The sequence below is a fragment of the Pochonia chlamydosporia genome, chromosome 6 (assembly GCF_001653235.2).
Source record: "Pochonia chlamydosporia 170 chromosome 6, whole genome shotgun sequence".
NCBI classification, from domain to species: Eukaryota; Fungi; Ascomycota; class Sordariomycetes; order Hypocreales; family Clavicipitaceae; genus Pochonia; species Pochonia chlamydosporia.
This window is the reverse complement of record NC_035795.1, coordinates 2,006,875-2,031,364: the sequence shown is the minus strand read 5'-3', so window position 1 is coordinate 2,031,364 and position 24,490 is coordinate 2,006,875. Positions and strand designations below refer to the sequence as shown.

Genomic DNA, 24,490 nt, shown 5'->3' with positions numbered 1-24,490 from the left:
CCCCTACAGAAACAGACGAGCTTGTCACATGTGTCCTAGACATGGTGATTCTCTCAAGACTAGCAGGGCTATACTTTATGCCTAGATAAAGCTATATGGCGGTTACATTAACCTTGGACAGATCTCCCAAATATATGGGAAGCCTGCTATTTGTGCTACCGTTTCTTTTGTCCAGGTTGTTGTACTGGTTCCACTCGTTATGCTCTCCAGCTCGTTATGCATCCACGTTAAGTGGCTGGATTGATTCATAAGCCGCGCACCCTTTATCCGGTGCATCTCACTTGCATCAGACGCGTTGATACTGTTTTCTCTTTCGCACAGCCCAACACCGAGGTGACGTACCTGGCCACGATATCGTGTCGTGCCTGAAATTTGCACTAGTTGTCTTTACCACAGCTCGGCAAATATGAGCCGAGGCATAGCCTAACGAACCATCTCATTGCGCACTTTTCATTCGACAGGTAACAGGTAGGGGTGGAACCAGACGATATAAAGTACAACCCTGGAGTGAACAATCCGCAAAACCTAAAGTCTGCTTCTGTCGAGCACGTAGGTTCACTTACAATATTCGTGTCACGATCTGATAACAACAATGACAACCTCTGTTGTTTCAAATACTCCAAACATCCATGATGATGATGATGCCGCGGAACCATTACCTCCGAAACCCAAAACACAAGAGCCTCTCGCCAAACGTATAGAATGGGGCGCAACTCTTTATCTATTTAAATTCTTGGCCAAAATATATTTTTGTACTCAACGCCATTTCTGCCATACGCCACCGTGGTCAAAGCACACGCTAGTTAAGAGATACTCCTCTTGACTAATGCTAGAGTGTCGCTTCTTCTTCCCTCTAAAATACACGCCAGGAAGCCCTTTACCTTTGTATTTCAACATTCACGGCGGTGGCTTTGCCTTTGGCGAACCCCGACAAGACGATGAGTTTTGCGCCTCCTAGGCCAGATAAACTGGCATGCTCGTAGTGAGCCTCAACTACCGAAAGGCTCCTCTATATCCGTTTCCAACAGCTACGTACGATGTTACAGCTACTATTAACATAGTACTCGAGGATAATGCTCTCCCTATTAGCAAGTCCCGCGTTGCTATTAGGGGGTTTAGCGCCGGGGGGAACCTAGCACTCTCCGCATTATAATTACCTGGTCTAAAGGGCGTGATTAAAGCCGCGGTAGTGTATTATCCTGTGGTTAATTTCAGCGTCCCTCCAGAAGAAACTTAGTAGATGTACGACCTGTGGAAGAAGAGCTGTGAAAGAGTACTCTGTAGTAACATATCCATAGACTAGGCCGACACACAAGCAGACCTATAGGTTTAGATACTATAAAGGTGAAGACAAACTCTAAGTAATAGCAGCTAGTTTGCCAAAATATACGGCGCAGTTACTCATATCTTATGTGGTTGGTCAGGCGCCGGGTTCACCAGACCTTCTGCCAATAGTCAGGGTGGAATACAAACTCACTTACAAATATCATTAGGGCAATACAGTGTCCAGTAGGAGTTGCTACGGATCACAAGCTTGACTGCCCAGTCATGACAGCTCCTGATTCAATAGACTACATACAGAATGCCCACAAGCCTCTGCAATGCCTCCATATTGTGCGGCTCACCCGTCTCTTGCCAGTCTCGTAGGTAGCAACCAGCTCAACTGCGTCATTCGTCTGGCAGAGCCAGAGAGGGTTGCCTGTAATCACAGTTAGTACGCATCTGGCGAGTACAGTGAAGGAAAACAAGGCAGAGATGCTGGAATGCCTAGTTTCCTACCAATTGGACATGGAGAAGCAGCATCGCTGGAGTTTCTTGTTGAGTTTGGAAAATTAATTTAGAAAGACCATAGCTCCAATAGGAGAAGCGCCGTTGTCCATGCAGAAGCTCACCTGCTTCCAGTCAAACAAGAAGTCGAATATCCAAGGAATCGCGGGACAACGCCGCTATACGACCACATGGCCCAACGACTGCTGTGCCTGCCTAGCAGCACGGCATTATTGGTAGCACTCCGAAAGTCGTAAAACTAGGGGTCGGGCAGCAGCTGACATGAATATCTTCAAGTTAATTTTAGATAATTGTCTCAGCTGTTTATTCTTGAGACATGGTGAAATTTGATATAATCCCAGAATCGGCCAACGCGTCGCGTCTTGAAAGCATGGGCGTGTTTCCGTTGCGAAACAGTATTAATCCTGTCAGTTTTATTCTGGCTGGTAGTTCCCTCCATCCGCGGGATACAAATTTATTCCTGTTATGTCAATGCCCTGAATGATTCGCGCCTATATTTCCGTTATCGTTTCCCATTTAGCCCATATGGCCAAAGTATCAGACTTTTCTTCCCACCTTTTTCTAATGCCGACAAAACTTTGGCACAGGAATATTTTACAGACTAGAAGCTTACAAACTTCTACTACTATCCTAATATTTTCTGGCTATTTATACGCAAAACCCTTGCTCTTACCTATTCTATCTAAGTCTGGCTTAAGAGGTAGCAGCTTATTTGCTCATAATGCCTGTATCTCTAGTAAGCAGTGCGCTTTCTATGCCTACATATTTTACAATCCTAGCGCAATATTCGGGCCAAAGTCGTAGGGTACGTTCCATTCGTGCCTAGGAGGTGGGCCCGGGGGAGAACCCATATCCATGTATTTGAGCCGTAATAAAGCTCAGGGTCGAATTCTTGCTTGGACGCAGACTTCGCAATATGGCTCCCGTTTCTGTCCGTCCAGATGAACGGGATTTGCGTCTGGCGGGATCTCATAATAAGTTGCGCCAGCTATTAGCAAAGTTACAAGTATAATCGTAAATTACACAACAAAGCGAACGTTTTAGCCCGATTATGGAGAGTAACACTCGCAGTATGCCCGCCACCTCCAAAACCATGTCTGTGGACTACTTTGATTGCCAAAATACACCAGCTATGTCGCCCCCGTTAGAGCACCCTCGTAGCAAAGTGGTTGGGCACGCATAGCAATTGCCTTGAAAATATATACATTTACTTGTCGAATAGGCCGCAGGCTCTAAGAGCGTTATACATATGCTTGTAAGCATCAATTTGGTCTCCAAATCAATTGCTTCTTGAGCATTGACGGCGACAGACATATATCCACTTGTCTCCTCACAAGCGCCCGTATTGTGATGAAATTTATGACCGTTTACGGACAAGCAGGTAACTAGCTAAGCATAAACAGGACAATGAAAAATATAAAACTTCTCAACACATATCTCTCAAGACCTCACTGGCTTCACAAAATCCGTCCAACGCCTCTGTAGTCGAGGACGATCAACGTGAACGGTACCAACGTCTTTTGTTTCAAACTCGTCTTTCTGCTTGCGCCGACCAAACCTCTGCACGACAGCTTTGGCTATCCGCTCCTGAATCTTCATCCTAGCTGGCCTCTTTATGGAAAGATCTGGCTCGTTTCGTGGAAGAGTATCCGCCTTGACTTCAACCTGATCGTTTTTCGTATCTGCTGGTGCTGCGTGTTCTTCTCGTTTCAAGCTCTTAAGCTTCTGTTCCCATTCTCCAATTTCTTTGACATTAAGACTGCCCTCTCTAGGATGCTTCTCGCGTTTATCGACGAAAGCGTGCATCTCAGTTGGTTGTGTTTCGTAATTCGCATATGAGATAAAGCCGCTCACAAAATCTTCCAAACCATACCTCTTGATCATGAACTCTTCCGCTTTACGAATAAAGTCGGCTTCTTTGAGTCCGTTCCGGCCAAGCAACGCGACAAACTCTGTCCAACGATTGACGGCATCAAGCACGGTTGGAAAGTCAATCTTGAACCACTCGTCATGTCGTTTATCACAGTGTGCGCAGGTGATATACTTCCGGTGCGCATGTAATTCTCTTTGTACCAGCTTTTCGACTCGATGCGCACCTGATATTTCGGCTTTGCTAATGGCGACGAATCTCATGGATTTCCTGCGACTACAGCCCTTGCTGTAGCGATCAGAGACTGTGTTTGAGCCATTCACATATCCCACCTTGAAGTAATCCTCAAGCCTGGAATCATTGATGTCGATGGCGATATATATTTTGCCCGGTAACTTGTCTGTGTCACAGTAAGATTTGCTTAGGGCATCGTGAAGAACAGCCCTAGCTCTGAAAAAATCCGATATTTTGTCAGAAATAATCAAGTTTGGATGGAATTCTTCTATTCCAAGCTCCTTCGTCTTGGGGACTTTTTTCTTTTCACCAGCTTTGTCAATGGCCCCGGTACTTCTTTTTGCGGTACTCAAACGTTTTTCACGAAGCTTGTGGAAAGCAACAGTGTCATGCTCTTCCTTTTTAGCATCTTCTGTGGCTGCATTGTCGATAGGTGTAAAAAGCGATTCGGTCCTCTTTTTGTTTCTCTCTAGTTCGGCTCGACTAGAGCTTGAATTGTGCGTCCCATTTCGGGTTGGTGTCTCAGTCAAAGCATCTCGCTTCCTATCAAATAGCGTCCTCGAAGTGTCTTTCTCAAAGTAAATTGAGTCTGGGGTGTCAGCTATTCCATTAGGACTGTCCACATCAAATATGCTCTCTCCGCCAGGGCTGAATGTGGAAGAGAGACTATCAGTGCCCGGCGATTTTATTCCTCTTCTACTCTTGACACCAGACTGGGTAAAATATCCAGAGTCGTTGGTATCTGGCGTTCCTATCTGTTCCGGATGTCCCCGTCGTATGTAATTCTTCGATGTTTGTTTAGCGGGTGTTCTTGGCGCAAGGTCGACCTTTGAGTCCTGTAAGACACTCCTTTCGGTATGTGCCTCTGGCTTGTCGAAAAAGACTAATTCTTGGATAATCGGCTGATGAGTGGCACAAGTGATCTTTTCTAGCTCCGTCACTAACTGCAAGATATCCTCAGGTGCATATCTTGTGTTGCGTGGACCACTGAAAGCAGCAGCGGACTTTCGAAGTGAGGAGACTAGGACTTTTAGGTCTGGTAGCTCATGCCTGTGCACTTGGTCGACACAGCCAGTGAATGGGCATTTCCAGAACTTGGAAGCGTCAGCTTGTATGCTGAGGTTATCAATGATATGGCAAAGATTATCAACAGTAGTAAGAGTGGACGTCATGGTGTTGGCCGCTTTGCAACAATGCAACTAATCGCACAATCTGGTTGGAGCTTGCAACGTTTCCCATGGTCAAGGAGAGCCGAGTTTATCAATGCAAGCTCTCGCACATTGCAACGGCCTCTGGATTGTGGGTGGCTGGGAGGTCACGGCACCAGGGGTTGTATGCGTGTTGGTGACAGCATATCTGAATTTGGAACAAGGGTGCCCCATGGGCCGTTTCTTGCTACATCTGGCCAGCCCCATGGCTCAAGGGGACTCATCAGCTACTTCGCAGGCCCATGAGAAATTCGTTGGTAATGAATTCCCAAAATTGGAGTGGGCTGTACACTAGGTAGTTGGAGCGATGATGTTGAGGTATCTCCTTGGGTATGGTTGTGCAAAACTATTGATGGTACAGCGGAAGTGGCAGTTACGCATGCGGCGTCTGAGAAGAACAGAACATGACGTGGATCTCGTTGTCTGCCTTTTTGGCTGCCTTTGTTCGTAAACCGTCATTGATCAACTCATGATGCCTTCTAGGCTTCAGCCTCTTTGCCTCAGCACAGCAGCATGCTGACTGGCAACTCAAAGGTTGGAAATAGTATAGTCAAGCCAGCTACCTCAGTTTTGGAAACAGCAAGATACACTGACACAGGGCTTGGAGACGAGGCTTCTGCATCCCTGTGGCCAGGATAGCCGACTAGCTAATGATTGACTCTCTTGCAGACAACTCACTGGGACAACTTTCTGGCCAAATGCTAACAGGGCTTCCCTAGGTAAGCATTGAACAAGTAACGATTGGGTCAAAAAAAAATTTCCCCTTGCTTGTCAGCGAGATAAGCAGGGACTAGAGCCAACACGTTGCTTTTCTCCTGGGCCACAGCGGCTCCTGTCATATGATGCATGATGTCTATTCGAGCCAAGGGCCGGCGCGTGAGAGCGCCTGGAGGGAACACGGGATGGGGAACCCCAGCAAACGGCCTGGGTGGACCGTGTCCCGCCCGGCTCACCATGCATGAGCGGTATCGTTGAAGAACTTCGCCACAGGCGCACCTCTGCAACAGCAGGGTGGGGATGATTTGGTAGGTCTTGAGGCAGTGTGCCGGCTGCTGCCTAGATACATACACAGCTAGGGCTCCTCCCATGAACCATTTTCAAAATGAGGCGAGTTGTAAAGTGTGAGACGCTGGCGAACAGAACAGGCCAGGCTGAAGAGAGTATACAAAACCTGACAGCAAATCAAGGTGAGTACAGTAGATCTTTTGTTTCTTAGGCTGGATCCTGATCTATTAGCCAGAGATGCTTCAAACCTGGCAAAGAGAGAATCCCTCCAGGGGCAACCCAGCGCATCGGTATTACCGCATGCCTGCATGTGTTCCCAGCCTTCTCTGTCGCTCCCGTCCCGTCCACTGACTCCAACAAATTACAGTTGTGCCAAATTCCGACTAGCGTGTGTCAACCCCGGAGGATCGTGCCGTGCCTTTGGAGACCTATAATTGGTCCGGATGGGGCGCCAGGACTTCCCCGGCCGTCCAATAGTCTCACCTCGGTCGGCTTTTCCAAGTCGGCCGAGTGTAACAACTGGCCACGGCCACATAGCACAAACTAGTGCTGCTACGGGAATAAATTTAGAACAAGAGGCTATGAGGAGGTTGCTAGATTGCACCATAGCCACATACTCCGTACATGGAGGACGCCGGCCTTATCTCTGTGACACTGACTCATATGGCTTGAACGGTCTTCGCTAGAGAGATGTCATTCGCAGAGTCCCAGAAAATCCTGCCCACCTTCCCTGAAATGCAACTAGGCATGTTTCATGTTAACACGTAGCAACGACAGCAAGAAATGATTACAGACAGCATCCAAGAGGCACTATTCTACCTACCAAATTAGGCAGAAATTGTTGCTGCTTTTGGCAGCTTCCATAGTAAGAGGGGAACACATCCCTTTAGGGATTTAAAAAAAAAAAAAATTCCTATAGCCTGTATTTAACGTAGCTATTTAGTATTATTTAGGAGTTATTTTACAAGATTTATTATATTAGTGTTAAATGGAATATTAGTAATATTTAGAATGCAACTGGCTGAGCCCCGATGGTGGCTCGGTTTACACTCTCGCCTCACACGTCACCACAAGCGGTTGGTGGCCCACCTGTAATAGTCCAAGCGAGTCTATTAGCAACTAACTAGGCAATTATAATAATTACCTAAAGCTAAAGAAGAAAGAGAACAGAGAACAAGAAAAGGAGAGCTCGAAAAGCTCTTAAGCTCCCAAGTGCGGATGGTGATGGTGCCAATGGCTGCAAGAGGCTTTGATAGCGCAAGGGACATGCTTTTCGCCTCATCTGATGCCCTTTTTCATGACAATTTCATGACAGTTACCTGCATGTAGGCAATAATCTGGTTCTCAACATGGACGTTGCTGCGACTACCTCGAACGCGTTATGCTCTGAGACTCTCTCTGAGTGCTTGTCAATGGCAGTTCCAATTTGCTTGTGATGTTATCGAATTGTTTATAAGGATGTAAGGTCAACTGAAGAGTACCTCCTCGTTAAGGGTGCCAATGGGATTGGAAGTGCTGTCGCTAAAGTGGCTGATGGCGAGAACGCATAGCATTGGGCGTCTGGAAGGGGACATGCCGACATGGAGGGTGTATGTATTTCGTTAGACAACGGCGCCAATGTCAATGCTCAGGGTGACTTACATGGCCAGGCTCTTCAGGCTGCTTCTCAAGGAGAACACGTCAAGATTGTGCAGATGTTATTAGACAAGGGAGCAAGTGTCAATGCTTCTTTGAAGCTTCCAAGAAGCTACTAGTACGAACTCTCTATAAAATAAGCGTGCACATAAGAAGATCTGTTGGGGATTTTGCTGCGTGGTTCGCCTTTGCCATCAGTCTATGGGAAGCAAAACTCCCGTCGTGGATCTGGCCTGAAAGTTGAATGTATTCAGAAGATATGATACGACTTTCAATAGAGATGATTAGATATATTATCCGTACTGCTACTTCCATCTTCCTTCGCCACATAACCACCATGAGTATCATTTTCCTCAATTCTAAGCGCGTAGCAGGTTCCAGTCTGTGAGACGAGCGTTCATTTGCTCATCAGAGAGATCTGTGGCAATAATGATATTGATGGCATACTTGGTTGCATTGAGAGCCATAATTTCGTATGAGCTATGACTTATAGAATTGCTAACACGTCGCAAGTACTCGGTGACAAGCACAAATGCACTTGTGATTACGCCGATGAATTAGTCGCCACGACTAGTCAGCATCCGGTTGTGACAGTACACCTCCAGTGCCGGAGGCTCGGGGCCATACGGCCCATAACACATGCAACTTCCTGAACTTGTCCGGTTTGAAGTCGAAAATGAGGCGAGCACTCCCTGGCTGGTGCTGACTACCTGTAGTACGTAGTTGACGTCAGCTCAGACCCTGCTGTTGTGCTATGTGGTTCGCAAAGATTGGCGAGTGTGAGAGATAGGGCTGGGGTGTTTCTAACAGTTATGAGATGATGGTTGTTTCTTTTTCTGGAGCTTCTGCAAAATTAACGTTCGTGAACGTGAACTGTCGAGACAAGAGGAAATAATATTTCGAACCGACTCGGCGAGCCCGTCTTGTTAGCAAGGGTTGTGGCCAATATGCTTGAGAGGTCATGTTGCAATCTCGAGCTCATTATTCCAACCCTGTTCCAGTCTCAATGATCTTTGAAAGTCCTGGATTTGATCTAGGCACGAACTGACTTGGTGACTACACTCTCTCTACGGCTTACACTCTACATGCCAATGCCAATGCCGACCTTGCGTTCCGTCTTCCCACCCACGCTTAAGGCGTCCGGCCATGGAAGCCAAGGCTGCACTACACTCATCGATACCGCTTTGGGTGAGTTGCTTGTTGGTCGTGCACAAAGTGGTCGAAACCCCTGGCAGCCTCAGCCCGGGGTCGCCGGCTGAACGTCCCGGCCTAAATCCCCAAGGATAGATGTATCTGGCTAGTTTACAAGAAATCCCCCTTACTGCAAGGCGATTGGCTCAGACAAGGATCTAGTGATGGTGTGGGGTGGTCGTATTCTGGTTGAACAGAGCAAAAATTTGTCCAGCCCCGGTGTCGGTGCCCTTCGTTTCTAACGCCACGCTACCGTGCCTTACGGTGCCAGACCGTAATCCTACCACACTAACTGAGGTTTGCTGTCCTCCAAAAACGGACACCACAACCTCCATTTTTGGAGGCACACTGCTCCATATATGGAGGAATTTAAACCTCGGAGAAGGGCTTGACGGGATCCAGATTTGACTGGTGGCTATGGTCGTATGTAGTTACAAGCAGCTGTAAACTAGACTATAATAGTACAGAAATGTCTAGTTTGAACAGGACTACCCCGTGCCACGCCTCACTTTAGCTTGCTAAGAGAATTCCTCGCACAACTAAAGTGGTGCCGATCAGCCAAACGAGCAGTATCAGTGCAGCGAGCACCTATATTTACGCTATAACACACTTAAAATCTGCTATTTTATATAGTCTATATGAAACTTTAGCACCTAAACTTTCTATTATTATTATTAAGGAGTTTCTTATTGGGACCAAAATTATCAACGAAACAGAAATTTGGGCAACAAGTTCAAACTAAAACGCATGGATTGAAAAAGACAGTAAAAAGAAAAAGTTGCCACCTTGGGGATGGAAGGAATAAGGGCTAACAAAAAAAACACAAAAAAGAAGAAGTAATTATTAGCTCATTTACACCTTCAGATTCTCTAAACATAGGTTTATTCTAACACAATACAACAAATATAAAAGTACAACCGTGAAATGCATGTCCATAGGTATAAATATATGATCTAGAGTTTGAAAGGGTAGTAAAGAGAGAAAGTATAAGAAATCATTAAAGTAAAGTGGATGACCGTCAATGAACAATTTCAAGGGTTGTTTGTGTGTGATCATGGCGCGTCCGAGCACATGGATAGGCATTTCCGTCATTACACCTCGAACATATTGCGAACCGCTCCCGCTGCCCAAGGCCCAGAAGTTGGGTGCAAATTTATGGGCAGCCGTATATATCTTGGATGTTTATCTGCGATGGGATGTGCTCGTTCTCATCACATTCAGTCTCTTGCGAATTGCACATGAGGTCTGCTAGGCCATACTCGCCAGCGGCCGGGTGTAGCTCGTGCCTGTCTCCTGATAGAGCTCCTGGTACGAAATCCGGGGAGTGGCGAGGGGTGTCGGCCTGGTTTTGCGTGCTCATGCCGTGGTATGATGTATTTGGAGAGAGCTGAATGGGATATGCGGGAGAGCCCATAAGATGATCCGAGCTGGCGTGGGTATATGTTTGGTCGCCGGTTGCGTTTCTAGATTGAGAGACTCCCGTGCCTTCATCTCTGTTCATCCCTGGCTGGCTTAGCCCGTCGCTTGCAGTCAGGCCGCAACGTGAAACATGCCGGGCATGTCGCGACAGTCTCGGAAGTAAATCGATACTTTGCCTGCTCCGAGTACGGCTTGCAAAGGTGTGGCGCGTCCGGCTGTCACAGTCTTTCGTTGTCGTCTCCATCGGCGCAGACGAACACTCCATATAATCTGGCACTACGCCTGGGTCTGTGACATTTTGGCCACATGCAGCCTTCTGATGGGCGGCATTGCATAAACCAGCTATTGGTTTCCCCATTTGGCTTCTATTGTGTTGTTTCCTGGCTGCTCGGGTCGCGAGCTTTGTCTTTCTCCGGCCGGAAAAATTACATGTAGAGGTCTTGCTTAACTGTGGGCGGGTAATTTTCGTAATTTTCCCGCGAGTTATGCCATGTACAGGTTCCAAGTCTGATTCAAGGTCGTCAATTGCTGATGCGTTGTTGTGTTGGGTAATTATGTCCACTTCAAACTCTTCCAGAGTAGGTGTGGGAGGGATTGGGGTCTTGAACCCTTCCCAATATGATCTCCCCTCATCACGTTGAATCTGTTCCCAAATCCGATGAGAGGCACGGGGTGTTCCTTTCTGGTTTCTGCGGCCCCTGGGAGCTTGCTGGGGCACGCCCTGGCCGCTACTTGTCAACTTTTCGTATTTTTCAAAGTCAACGAAACAGACGCAGGCGCCGGCATCGTAATAGATAGGCCACTCAACAGTTTCCACCCATGAAGAGTTTCTGGAGCCATGTTTTGCGACAGTCAATATAAGCTGGTCAGGTATTCCTTTACCATCATCTCTCCGCTTATAGTCAAGTGACATTGTATATTTGCCGCAGAGCTTGTCCGAGAGTGATTGGAGCTCAAAGGTGTTTTCAAACCTCACACTCAGCCCATCATGGGGGGGCAGTGGACAGCATGCAATTACGACATCTGTGACTTGTCGGCCGCCTCGGACAGTAACACTGGCCTCACGGGGTTCACGTACGCTCCAGATAACTGGTATGTCGGCTTCTTTTGTAGGCTTCACTTGGACTGCAATAGCTGCTCGGCTCATGAATTGCTCCACTGACAACGAATTGACCAAGGCCAAGGCCGCGCCAACAGCAACGCTAGATGATCTACTTACTTGTTAGCACACACAGCTCTTTTGGACAAGTCTAGCCTCGATGTACTTGCATTCTACCTTCCACTGCAACTGAGTCAGTCCAAGGAAGGAGTCTTAGCCCTGCCGCTACTATCATTCTCTCCGCCTGTTCCAGTACATGGACGTTAGAGAACGTGCCTCCACTTAGCACAACGGCGGTATTTGGAGAAGACCTTGCAGCATTCTCAAACAGAGTATCCATTTCTGCAAGTGGTCTGATAAAGGAATCTCGATAGTGTTTCAGCGACTCCTTGCCATTGAAAATGACTGTCACGGAGCCACCCCTCTTCTCTGGGTCCTTCCATCCCTCAAGCCGAAACTGTTTCCCATCGATCCTGCTACGATAGTTATTGCGATAGTCGGTCATCAAGCTTTCGTATACGTAAGGCTCATCTTTCTTTTCAACACATATCTTTCCGCGGGCGATATCTTTTCGGATTCTGTCCTTTACTAAGGAAGCGTGGAGCTCTAAGCCGCCGTGGATGCCTGTAGCAGATCATGTTAGTCGAACGCGATAGCAGTGAAATCAGTAATTTGGCATACTTACAGTTATCTCGCGTCACCTTGAAGAAGGAGAATTTGTTGGGATCATTACAATATTGGATCTCAAAGGTAGTGTGGCTCTAGAAGCTCGAGTCAGCTAGCTGCGAAGATGTATACGGCATCAATACCAATGGTCAAACCGTTGGTCATGTAGCTGCATGTATCACTTGCATGAACGATGAACGTACCAGAGTGTGACCTCCAAAGTCTACCAGAATTAATCGCTCTGGTTTTGCTGCTCGCGTCTTCTCATCCAAGCGCAAAATCCTGTGACCGATGGCCTCTGATTCATGCAGAATGGTGATGTCATCATTCGTCAAATTATCCCACGCTCGTAATAGTAGACGCACGTAGTGTTGCTGCGTCCAAGAGTCCCAATTAGACGGGATGATAGCGGCAAGTTTCGTGATGCTAACATTTTGAGACTCCGCTAGTTCTTCGCTTAGGCACCTAACTTGGCCAAGGTGAGCCAGAAAAATGCATTGTGCGTGGGCCATCACTCTATGTTGCATATCCTCGTCAAGGTTATCGTATCGCTTGAAGAAGTGCTCTAACTGGGGAATTCTTTGGCGAAATTTCTTCACATGTTTTAAATCCTTCCTGTCTCCCCTCTTTCGTAGCATGTAGACTTGAATAATGTACAAAAACATCTTGACGGGCGTTTGGTCGGGGTCATCGCCTATATACCTAATACAGCTTTCTGGGGACTTGTCAACGGCGAAAAGATTCGCTGCGGAGGGAATGTCGCCGGCCTCAAGTCGCTCTCGGTGCTGAGAATATTTCAGGGTGCCTTTCAAGCGGAAGGGTGCTAGACTGGCTCTCGTAGCGGTCGTCCCGACATCTAAACCCAGTACCCTTTTCCATGTTAGCTGGGAGTCTACCTTATTAACTCATTATGGGAGAAGAAGACTAGAATATACTCACACGGGTTCAGGGGCGCGTGTACTGGCCTTCTTCACCGGTGGTTGCTGGCCCTGTGAGTGCAGGTTCCGGCGTGTAGGAGGCATACTCTTCGACGCAAGCGAGACTAAAGGGCTCAAGGAGTAAAGGATTTGAGAGATTACCAGTGACCAGGCAGCATGTCATCAGGATTAAAGAGCTTGGAATCTGTCATTATTGGTGATATAGACACTACCGTTAGAGACTGGGACAGATGAATATTTTATATGTGTGTACGCAGCACGACCTTGAAGCCTTCTCATCGCCTGTCACTTGCACGCCAACACACACCTCTCGAAGCTTCCAGTCAGTCTGTCCGCTCGATGAGTTTGAGGGGACCTAGCAACATGGGATATGCCCATTCTAAAATTGATAAACTTCTGCGTCAGGACAAATGGGTATCCTTAGCGCTCTTCTCTCAACGTTAGACAGGGGCATAAATATTCAATTCTGCCTTGCATGTACACCGAGTTGGAGGCTGCTCCGCCGCCGGCAGAGATGAACAGGGGTGAATAGATTTGCCCAGCATCGTGGCTGATGTGTGTGTGTGTGTGTGTGTGTCTTGCATGGAACGAACTGTAGGCGCTTGGCCACTTCCATGCTTTGGCCTTGACCGGGGAGCACCTCGCCTGGGGAAGTCCTGGTCAACAAGGAGCCTTGCCCAAGAGTCAAGATCAACATCGGGCGTACTATCGACGCCGGGGAATATATTTTGGATGACCAAGCGGCACCCGGCCCGCCTCACTCACGACCAGCGGTCGATTAGCGCACGGACGTGCTAGGCTCTTGTCAGCAAATGTTGAAACATGTTGGCAAATGTACATGTAGCGTGAACGGCACAAGCCTGAGTCCACGGCGGCTCCGAAGGGAAGGGGCATATTACGGACCACGACAGAAGAGCATCGAAGGATCACTGACGCAAGACCAGACAGCATAAACAATTTGATGGCCAACGGCTAGACTTGGCCTGCTAGGCACGGCACCTTCAGCCACATCATTGATGTCGCGCCAAGCGCCTAAACAGTCAAGCGCCCATCCCAATATAGCAATGGTCGTCACCGCGAGGGTTTCAACAATTCTCCAAGGCACGTTGGAAGCGTGCCAAGACTGCAAATGCAATGGTTTCTCTACGACGAAAATTCGAGCAGAAAATATACTAGGTATGTTATTTTTATTTTTTTTTTATATTTTTAGCTTCTAGAAATTACGAGGCTGCAATGCATTGAGGAAAGAATATATGACAGACGGAAGTGGAACTGAGAAACAATGGCCGGCCGCGGGAACAAACCAGTGCGGGAGTCCAAAAAGTCGGGACTGTCTCATAACTACCTGATGGATTGATGCGTGCGATGTCCTGGTCACGCGTTGGCGTGCCCCAGGCCGTGAACACTTCTTCGGAGAACGGCTTATTGTGTTCACGCACGTGGATTTGACTGGTGTCAGTGAGGCGCCACCATTGCCACCGGGACGTTCCCCGGCTGGACCCCAGTCGTTTGGAGTGTTTGATGGATTCACATGGATAATATGTATAATATTCCGGTCTGGGAAACACCTGGGAAGCAGGGAGTAACCAACAACAACATCTCCAAATAGGGGTGACGAGGAGGAAATGAAGGGTGTTGGTCTCGGCTTGCCCGTCAGAAAGGAGGAAAATATGACGTGACGCGCCGCTCAGCCACGCACAGAATAGGAGGCAAGAGCATGGAAGAGCCTCACGTTGACCTTTCAAAGGAGTGGTCGAGTCAACGTGCTGGCCTCGTGCCTCTGCCCACGTCACCCAGTCCCCTTGTCAAAGACTAATACTGATGTCAAGCATCAGACCCCCCCCCCCGGCTCGCATCGCTGTGTTCAACAGGGCCTTGTGCTCAGCTGGGAGCCCTCGCAATTGGCCTCACCAACGCAATGGCGATGCTGTCTCCAGGGGTGGTACGAAGGAACCGGTTTTCTGTGAAACGTTCGAGGTTGCTCGAAGTGGGACATGCCGCATCGCGAATCTGGAATTTCAGCATCCTTGTTTACTGACTTCGGTACAGGCTAACGTAGCTGAGGGCAGTGACATCAGTTGGACCCGTTGCGAAGCGAACACACTGTCGTACAAGACGTTGGACAGGGGTTGCTTCCAATGCATGGTGCTTGCTGTGATCTGCAACTTGAGGCATTGCGTCGGCGCTTGACGGTGATGCCGACTCTTGTCAATGCTGCTTCCATCCGGAGTCAGTTCACTTATCGCAACATTTGAACTCTCCATGCTCTCCATGTTGAGGCACCCCTCTCACTTTCTTGGAGATAGCTACGTGGCTTGGCTGCGTGAGAAGAGCTGCAAATGGGGCAGCCTTGTTTACAGACTTCAAGTTGCAACCCTATTCAGGACAACAGGGACCAAGAAGACGCTAGGTCTGTTCTTGGAGGCCATTTTTGGGAGGGTTATATGTCAGCCTAAAAGTACAACCTCTGCTAGACGTTATATATGTGAGTAAAGACGAAATTATGGTTGCACTTAGCGCCAACTTCCCACCGCGGTCACATCACCTGCAGCCTGGTAGTTCCAGCTATCCATTAGCTAAGACTTAAATGCTCATCTTATGCACGGAATCAGAGACGGGAGTAGAGAGGCGTGGCTGTTAGGCACTAGAGGAGCATTTCAGTGCCATTGTTGGTGCCATCTGTTGTGCAGGGCAGCAACGTAAAAAACGGGAAACATCCGTAAAACTCCACACTAAATCTAGGTTCTTTGTCCTCCAAAAACGGACACCACAACCTCCAAAAATAGAGACACACTCCTCCATATATAGAGGCATTAAAACCCCAGAGAAGAGCTTGACGGATCCAGATTTGACTGGTGGCTATGGTCGTATGTGATTGCAGTTATAATATTTTAGTCTATATTAGTAGAAAATATAGCCTTCCGTTATTATTTAGGAGGATGATTCGTCGCATTAAGATTTTACCTGCGAGTTGCTACTCAGACGTCAAGTACTTTATGAGTGTAGTCAGATTTACTTATTGTAACGGTCTAAGCGAGTATATTAGCAATTATCTAGGATAACTAAAATAAGTATCTAAAGCTAAGGAAGAAAGGGAAAATAAAACAAGAAAAAGGAGAGCTTGTGAGATTGATAGGAGAGGAGTAATCTTCTCAATTGCGGTAGGGACCAGTTTAGCGGACCAGGCAGGGTCTAAGGCGAGAGCCCTAGCTAAGCCCAGGCCACAGGCCGTAACAAGCCTGCTAACCTGCCACCTTATTTGATAATATTAATGCGTCTCATAGCTCTCTAACATGTAACCTGCTTTAATTCTTGTTATAGTCTAATAAATAGAAAGCACTACGCCTCCTTTATAGCAAAACAAGGAAATCTTAACTTTTATGCTTTCCTGCCGCTATTGCGGATTATAGTGCCGCCTTCTGTGCTATTTATTGTCTTAATATATCCACAATAGAACTCTATTAAGAGCAAAGAGATTTGCCGCCGTGGAATTTCACAATTGTAATAGAACTAACAAGGACGTCACACACCAGCTCAAAAAAACTCATCATTTATACCGTGGTGCTCTAGTGCTCGGGGTGGGAGAGTCTCGAGATGTGTTAGACCTGGGCGGATAATGGCGCGCCTTGAGCTGCCAGGTGCAAGGAATTTACACTTATTCCTGTTTAGAAAGAGCTATCTCTGGATGAAAAATAAGGCTCTAAACGCGCAGTTCTGGGTGCCGTGGACGCACTTACCAATTTGATACGACCCATCGTAGTGAAGACCTTTTAAGCTGTCGTGGTAAATTGGAGCTATCGTATATCTCCATGCTACACGTTGGGGTTGTAAAATAAGGGAAACGCGTCGCCGCATTAATTGCTGCTGAGAAAGCGCGGCCCGAGATGTGACAATGGCTTGAACGCTTTGAAAGCTTCATTACAAGAGGTGTCGATGTCGTCCACACAGCGCCTTTCCGGGCCAATACTGTCACGAACCGCGCACACCCCAACAACAAGTACATAGGAAAAGAAGCGACAATAATGTGGTCGGCATCGTGAGGGCGGCATGAAAGGCTTGGCCTTGGGTGTGAGACCAGACCGTGCACCGCTTCGACCACTGCTTTAAATGAGCCGGTCCGTGTTCTGGTACACCAGACTCAACTGTCTCGTTCAGAAGGGCTCGCTCCAGGCTTGCTGCGATTCTGATGTTTATTTCCTTCCACGGGTACAGTACTGTACATTCCTGGACAACAGGCGCTCTTGTGGCCGTCGTTCTGGCATCTCCGTGTCGAAGACTGCCTCGATCGTCCAGTCATCTGGCCAGTTTTCTGCATCGTGCGTTTCACACTTGATTAGGCTGTCCGCCAAACCCTCGGATGCGAGCACTATGTCTACCGTGGTCTCCTGATCTCAAGATAAGTTACTTACATCTCCTTGCAATTGGTTTTGTCAGGTTTGTCGATCGATTGGCCACCGTGTATGTTGCACGAAACTCTGGTCGGTGGTGGGAAGGGTCAAGTATGGACTGCCATCCGATTCGTGTTAGCTCTCCTGCGCATAAGGGATACTTGCATATTTGAAATGAGATCAGATTGGGTTATTGTGTTAGGGATTGATTGGCTCCAGGAGCTCCTAGACCTATCTCACTCTAAACCTTGAATATCGTGGTCCAGCTTATTTGTACTTATTCTCCCTTGATCTCAAATGTATCTTTCCAGAAAGTGTGGCTTGGCCCTAGCTCTAGCACAATAACAGGCACACCGGAAAACGTATCACTATTCCTCATCATGGCGTCCAGCTCATCCGTCAGGCTCGATAGTCGATGAAGCCATCCGCCGTCACGATTGGCAGCTAGATCTACAAGCATGCCAGGTAGCTGCTCACATGTTATGAGGTCGAGGTCCTCCATTAGCATTTGCGGCGATGGAACTTCGAGACCCCAGATGATTTCGATTTGCTGATTCGTGAACATTAACCTTTGCTCTAGGACACATCGAATTTCAGATTTCCAGTTGTTACTAAACATTCCAAATTTGTGAAATATCTGTTTCACATCCTGGACAAACTGCGGCCGCTCCTCAAGCGAGCTTATGAAGAAGGATAGCAATGCGTCATCGTCACCTCCGTTGGTTGTCACTCGCCGCTTAATGCGCTCAATGCCTCTGAGCCACCCATGCGTCACGAGACGCGGCCGAGACCAGAGCCTTGTATGTTCAGGACTACATCTTCCTTTGCAGCGTCTCGTGCACTTATGCCTATCAAGTATGGCGACGCAGTCCTTAGTACACTGTGGCGAGCACTTGAGATGTGGTTGAAGCAGTTTGGTACTCTGTAGATAGTACTGAGCCCGCTCAAGAAGCGGGCTGCCCGGCCCAGGCAACGGGCCGATGCTCGCCGTATCCGCAACGAAACCCTGGCTATACACCGCATCGAAGTACTTGGGCATTAAGGTGCTGCTTTTAAACTTTAGATGGGTCTCCTGCAAATAATAGCCGCAAGGGTAAGACTTGTGGGAGAATGGAAGCCGCTGCTGCTCCAAGTCCTGGAGCGATCCGGGCTCGAACGCGACGGTCTTGACTTTGTCTGGCAGCTCTGGATGCATTGCCTGCAAGTCAACGCGAATAGTCCCAAAGGGGAAGTCGCATGTGGTCTCGGCCCATGTCAGATACTGACTTCCTATGCTGCCGCCGGGAGAGAAGTCCATCGGCGACGGTTCCCTATAGATGCGGAACAGGTTCACAATGTGGCACATGGCCGGTCCGTCGACCTGGAGCCTTACGGCCTCGACACTGGGATCAATTTCTTTAGGCGGAAGCTTCCAGGCCAAGACTCCCATGCCAGGTCGAACGTTGAGCGCGTAAAGCAGCTGCGCCCATGCAAGGCTCGACTCGCACAGCCTTGAGGGCTTGGGGCGGCCTTCCTCGCGCAAGAGGTGCTCCTCGAGAGCATTGGTGCCGAGGATGGGCTGCAACCAGCGGCCGTGTGAGTCCATGGCCTCGGCGGCCCATTCACCAAGCTTTGCGCGATATTCGGCCGCCATCAACGGCCTGGATCCAGTATTTGGCAGGACGCCCGATGGCGACCCCGAGTCTGTGTACGAAGAGGAAGTCCTCATGTCCTCTGGCTCAAGATAGGAGAGCAGCTCCTTTGCACAGGCGGCGGCGGCGGCTGCAGCGTAGTGATGCCAGCTGTCGTTCTTGTGTGAGTCTGCATAATCAGATATGCCACGAATAACGATACACGAAAACTCAGTCGCAATACCCGCCGCTTCCATCTCGAAGCAGAGTATGTCGCCTAGGGCTCGCACAGCCTGGTCTCTTTTTGCAGCACTCTTAAAGACTCGATCTCCCGAGGCAATCAATCCATAGTGTATTTCGGGTAGATTGGACGGACGATCTTGTCGCGTGATGACCTTGGCGAGATCGCACATCGTACATGTCGGTTGACCGGAAACGTGGGGATAATCCGGCTCGTAGAGGACATCAAGCCCGGACGACGGGCGTGCGTAGCTACGAAGGCGATGGGATCTTTCGACCATTTGTGAGAGGAAGTCGTTGATTTTGTTATCTGCCGTTAAATGGTCCGACTTCATCATCCCAACAGCGCTCCTTAGTCTTGCAGGCGGCGGGCAAAGGAACCCCTTCCGCCAAAAGCCGTTCACGGTATCCTTACCTAGGTCATATTGCACAACACCGCCATGTTCACCATCAGGCATGCTAACGACGACATCGCCAAGGCGGATGCTGTGCTTCTCACTAGGGACTCCGCCTCCAATGCCAACAAGAAATCGTGACTTGATGGCAGGGAACGAGCGAGACACATTTGTAGCAACAATGGCAGCAGCGCCTTTTCCTTGATTGCCAGGAAGGCACGCGAGAACAACGTTATGGCCGCTGAGTTCGCCAAGGACATAAGTGTTCGAGTCGCCTCGGGGGCGCAAACGGTTGTGTTCCCGGTCAAGCATATAGCGAACGGCGCTCATCTCGAAATCAATGGCGCAGATCACCGCGACTGTGTAATCTTCGTACTGCTTCGAAACGCCATTTTTCGCGGGCATTGTGAGTATCGCAGTGCGGCGGTCACCCGTTGTGTCCGTTTTGCGGTGCAAACCCGCCGAATTCTTTGCTAAAAGAGCAGAAGCGTAAATAAAGCCCTATGGGGAAACCTATCTGGCTACAACAAGGTACAGTACGGAGGACGCCTTGAGACATCTGATCAGTCGTTGACGAGACCCGTTGGCCTTGATAGTCAAGGTTGTCAATCTGCTGTGGTGGCTGCGGCTGCTGCGGCGCAGCTGCAGTAGCTTGCCTTCTCTCTGTGCCCAGGCAAAATGATTAATGTTGCCAGCACGACGAGGCTGGTTCTGGGAATTTGATCCCTGCCCACAGGCATCCAATTGACACATCGCCAACGTGGGTTGTTTAAGGTATCGCGGAGCCCACCCATGCCTTCTCGCACCACATGCAGATAAAATGCAATTTCCAGGTACAGGGCCGGTGCCGCCGCCTTTCCCCGTTTCGGACTTTCCAATGCTTGATACGGCAGCAAACCGTCGTCCTGCCACACCAACTCATGGTTCTCTATCCTCCAAAAATGGCGGCGCATTCCTCTATATCTGGAGGCATTAAAACCTCGGAGAAGAGCTTAACGGGATCCAGATTTGACTGGTGGCTATGGTCGTATGTGACAGAGATAGAAGCAAAGCTAACTCATATGCATAGATTTTAGAGATGTGAGACGAACAAGATATTAGTACTGCACTATTGCTTCTTTGGTCATTGTCTTAATAGCCCCGCATAGTGTCAAGTCATTTACCAAAATAGGCTATCAAGTGGTGGATGGTCGCAAGAAAATAGGTTATCAAGACGTCAGTCGGTGCATGGTTGCCAAGGTCGGATTCATGGTTCCGGCTTCCACTACCATCAGGCGAATCCTGTGATATGTGCAGGAACCTATGAACCCAGGGCTGATGCGTCGAATCGTAGTTGTTGTTCCTTGTCTCATTCCCATTAGTCTTCGCAGGCAACCAAGAACCAGTGGCTCCCCTCTGTTCCAGTGTCAGAATCACTCTGAGTCTATCTGTTTGAAAGGAAGGACCCGCATTCTCATGGGCGCCGTGACGGATGAGCAGATCGAACATGCGGCTATCGCCAAGTTCGTTCGCAGCATAAAGAGGGCTACCATATGACGCAGAGACTGCATTTACATCCGCACCCGCTTGAACTAATTTCTCTGCAACGCTCACATTGCCGTTTAAGACAGCCGAATGAAGTGGAGTTCCCGGTGCGGGCGAATACCGCCCCATGATAGCACGATCTTTCGCATTCACGTTTGCTCCAGCATCAAGTAGAATCTCTACCGCTTCCCTATTTCCCATTCCTGCAGCTTCGGTTAAGGCACTAGCAGTCTCGCCATCCTGATTGTTGACGTTAGCACCGGCATCCAGGAGTGTTCGAAGGATGGCCATGTGACCATTCGTAATGGCTGAATATAGCGGTTGCCCTCTTCCATGAGCGCGTAAATCGACCCTTGCTCCCGCTATCAGCAGCGTCTTGACTATGTCATGGTGACCGTTGATGGTAGCTGCACGAAGAGCTGTACCACATATACCGCCCAGCAAGTTCACGTCAGCAACCTGCCTGAATGAGCCGGTCAACAAGAGACCGATGCCCACCTGCAGCTGCCGCCTGAAGAGCGCTGCCGTGATAACCTCCATTTGCATCAACCTGCGCCCCAGATGCGAGTAGTACTTCAACCACGAGCTTATGGCCACGAGTAGCAGCTGCTTGGAGAGGATAACCGAAGCTTGCCTCGCGTCTATTCACGTCGGCTCCGTTGTCTATCAGTATACGAACAATATGATGCAGGCCAAGAAAGGAGGCATAGTATAGCGGTTGCGGGAGGATGAAGCTGGAACCGTATTTGGGTTTTATATTTCTCGACGTTGATGTGGTTGAATGAATATTGTACTACTCATCTCCACCTAACTGTCACCATTATACCCGCTGAAGAGATGTTTATCCGAGTCTTCGATCATCTAGTCATACGCCGTAGCAAGCTCATCTTGACTTCCTCATTCCTTGAACCGAGAATTTCCTCCCTTTGTGGCAGATCTTTCTGCTTTCGTCTGCCAATACCTTTGATAATATCTTTCACCTGCTGCGCCGTTTGTCCTATTTTGTTTTGTGCCTTACTGGACACAGGAGGCTTCTGTCGGGGAAGTAGACCGGAATCCTTGAGTACTCTGTGCTGCTCTTCAACTATGACTTTGGCCGGGCCTTTCTTGGTGGATGAGAATTTTGAGTTTGAACCATGCCCTGGGTCTTTGGTAAATGCCTTTTCCCACGCTTCCATCTCAGACACGTCCTTGGCAGTCTTGAAAAAGCTTTTCTTGTCGTTTATGTTGACAAAAGTAACCAGATCTCTCCTCTCTGCTCTCCTGTCTGCCGTGTAGCCCGCGTCTGACATAAAGCTCTCTATAAAATCCTCATAGGTATATTTCCTCGCCATGAAGTCTTTCACCTTGAGTCTAAACACCTCGCAATCTTCTTCCAAACTGGCAAGCGAGGTAAACATTGTCCATCGATTTACCGCGCTCACTACTGTTTGGAGATCTGCCTTAAACCACTCCATATGCGTTTTTGGGCAATGCCTACAATTGACCGTTTTCCGCTCTGCGTGTAGTTCCTTGTGCACAAGCTTCTCAACCCGGTAGACATTTGCGATTGTGCTATCGCTAATGGCAACAAATCTCAGGTTGTGTTTGCGCGAACATTTATCTCTTTTGTAGCGTTGCCAGACAGTGTTATCACCTGTAACAGCTCCCACTTTAAAATGACCTTTCAGCGTGGGATCGTCGATATCAATGGCGATATATATTTTGCCCACATCCATTTCCCTGTCCCGATACTTCGTGTTAAGCGCATCATGAAGAATTGCCTTGGCTCTGACCTTTGGAGTGATTTTCAAGTCTGGACGATATATCTGAGTGATGTTTAATTTTGTTTCTGATGCATCAATGTCCTCATTCGTCTTGGTCCCGAATTTGTTGTCATTATCCCTGGCGCTAGATCTTTTGTGAGCTTTGCTGAAACCAACAATATCCTCTCTGTTTTCTTCATCTTCAGCAGCATCGCCATCCTCTGCAGTATCAGTGTCGACATCCTCTGCAGTATCAGTGTCGACATCCTCTGCAGTATCAGTGTCGCCATCCTCTGCAGCATCAGTGTCGCCATCCTCTGCAGCATCAGTGTCGGCATATTTTGCAGCATCAGCCGTGGCGCGTTTTGGTACGGTTTCAGTAGTTTCTTCGTTATCATTTGACTTCGTTCGGTAACCAGAGAGAGGATCAAGGAGCTTTTTTCGCGTCGGTGTCTCATTCCAGCTCTCTTGCTGCTTTCTAAATAAAGTTCTCGAAACAGGAGCCTCTGAGTAACCTGTTCCCGGGGTGTCTACTTCGCCGTAGGGACTGTCACCATCAAAGACTCTATCTGCACCCGGAGTGTAGGGAGAGGAGAGGTCATCAAGACCAGGTAGCGGCATTGCCCTATTCCGTGACTTTCCATTTGACCTCGTAAAGTAACCCGGATCATCATAGGTTCCCGGTGTATCGGTCAGAAGTGAATCTTTTTTTGAAGCTGATCTTACGGGTGTACTCGGTGTCAGAAAGCCATCAGAGTCCGACTTCCTGCTTTGTCCGACTTGTTGTGTCTGCTTATTCTTTGCTCTTTGCGCAGTCACAAGATCGTCCCATCTGTCGTAGAAGGCTATCTCCCCGATGTATTCTCGATGAGGAGTACATGAGACCTTTGCGAGGTGGTCAGCCATTTCTGAGAGCTTCTCAATGGTGCCTCTAGTTTTTATGCCGGCGCTAAGATTGCGAGGGAGATTCCCAAGCAGCGATACCAAGACGTCCAGATCTGGTAATGCGTCCCGAGGCACGCGGTCTGTACAGCCCGCAAATGGGCACTTCCAGAATCTTGAAGCTTCTGCCTGCATGCTGAGGTGCTCAAAAATATGAGAAAGGCTCCCAGAGGTAGTAGAGTTGGCTTCCATGGTCTCGGCTGTATTGCAACAAGCAACTAAATGACACGATGTTATACAAAAGGATCTACCTGGTGTGCAACCAACCTTAAAGGGGACAAGGCGAGTCTTTAAACCTTCACATAACCCTCTTCAGTTTACACAGATTCACAACTCGACAGCTTGTTGAAAGGGCATAGGGGGTTGGGGTGCTGCAGTCGCAGGGGGTTTATGCATGTTGGTTCAACACAATCCGACATGTTTGGAACAAGGCTGTGCGGCCCAGGGGTTTTCATCGGCTGGGCCGGGGAGGGTACACGCTCGTCGTGCAAATACTGAAACATATTAGGCTGATTAGACGTCCTCTTGGAACTTTTGTAGCAGATAGAAGAAGGGAACAGCATAGAAGTCAATGTTTAGGACGTTCAGATACA

At 48.6% G+C, this 24,490-nt stretch overlaps 5 protein-coding genes across 5 annotated transcripts; 1 reads left to right on the top strand and 4 right to left on the bottom strand.

Annotated features, from left to right (window-relative positions):
* Positions 1-3,228: 3,228 nt before the first annotated feature.
* On the bottom strand, positions 3,229-5,064 carry VFPPC_08966 (meiotically up-regulated protein; the record flags this gene model as incomplete). Its single annotated transcript, XM_018287578.1, has 1 exon — positions 3,229-5,064. One exon carries the CDS (start codon positions 5,062-5,064, stop codon positions 3,229-3,231), a length of 1,836 nt encoding a protein of 611 aa, XP_018140637.1.
* Positions 5,065-10,084: 5,020 nt separating this feature from the next.
* VFPPC_08967 (hypothetical protein) lies at positions 10,085-13,137 on the bottom strand (the record flags this gene model as incomplete). The annotated part of the gene is made up of 6 exons (XM_018287579.1): positions 10,085-11,561; positions 11,616-11,632; positions 11,706-12,073; positions 12,135-12,210; positions 12,319-12,985; positions 13,055-13,137. 6 exons carry the CDS (start codon positions 13,135-13,137, stop codon positions 10,085-10,087), a joined length of 2,688 nt encoding a protein of 895 aa, XP_018140638.1.
* A 1,737-nt stretch (positions 13,138-14,874) lies between these two features.
* On the top strand, positions 14,875-15,243 carry VFPPC_16419 (hypothetical protein; the record flags this gene model as incomplete). The annotated part of the gene is made up of 1 exon (XM_018294172.1): positions 14,875-15,243. The coding sequence occupies one exon, from the start codon at positions 14,875-14,877 to the stop codon at positions 15,241-15,243; it is 369 nt and encodes a 122-aa protein (XP_018140639.1).
* Positions 15,244-17,718: 2,475 nt separating this feature from the next.
* VFPPC_08968 (PFS domain-containing protein) lies at positions 17,719-20,091 on the bottom strand (the record flags this gene model as incomplete). The annotated part of the gene is made up of 1 exon (XM_018287580.1): positions 17,719-20,091. The coding sequence occupies one exon, from the start codon at positions 20,089-20,091 to the stop codon at positions 17,719-17,721; it is 2,373 nt and encodes a 790-aa protein (XP_018140640.1).
* Positions 20,092-20,841: 750 nt separating this feature from the next.
* VFPPC_08970 (ankyrin repeats (3 copies) domain-containing protein) lies at positions 20,842-24,089 on the bottom strand (the record flags this gene model as incomplete). The annotated part of the gene is made up of 2 exons (XM_018287581.2): positions 20,842-21,851; positions 22,082-24,089. 2 exons carry the CDS (start codon positions 24,087-24,089, stop codon positions 20,842-20,844), a joined length of 3,018 nt encoding a protein of 1,005 aa, XP_018140641.2.
* Positions 24,090-24,490: the final 401 nt, after the last annotated feature.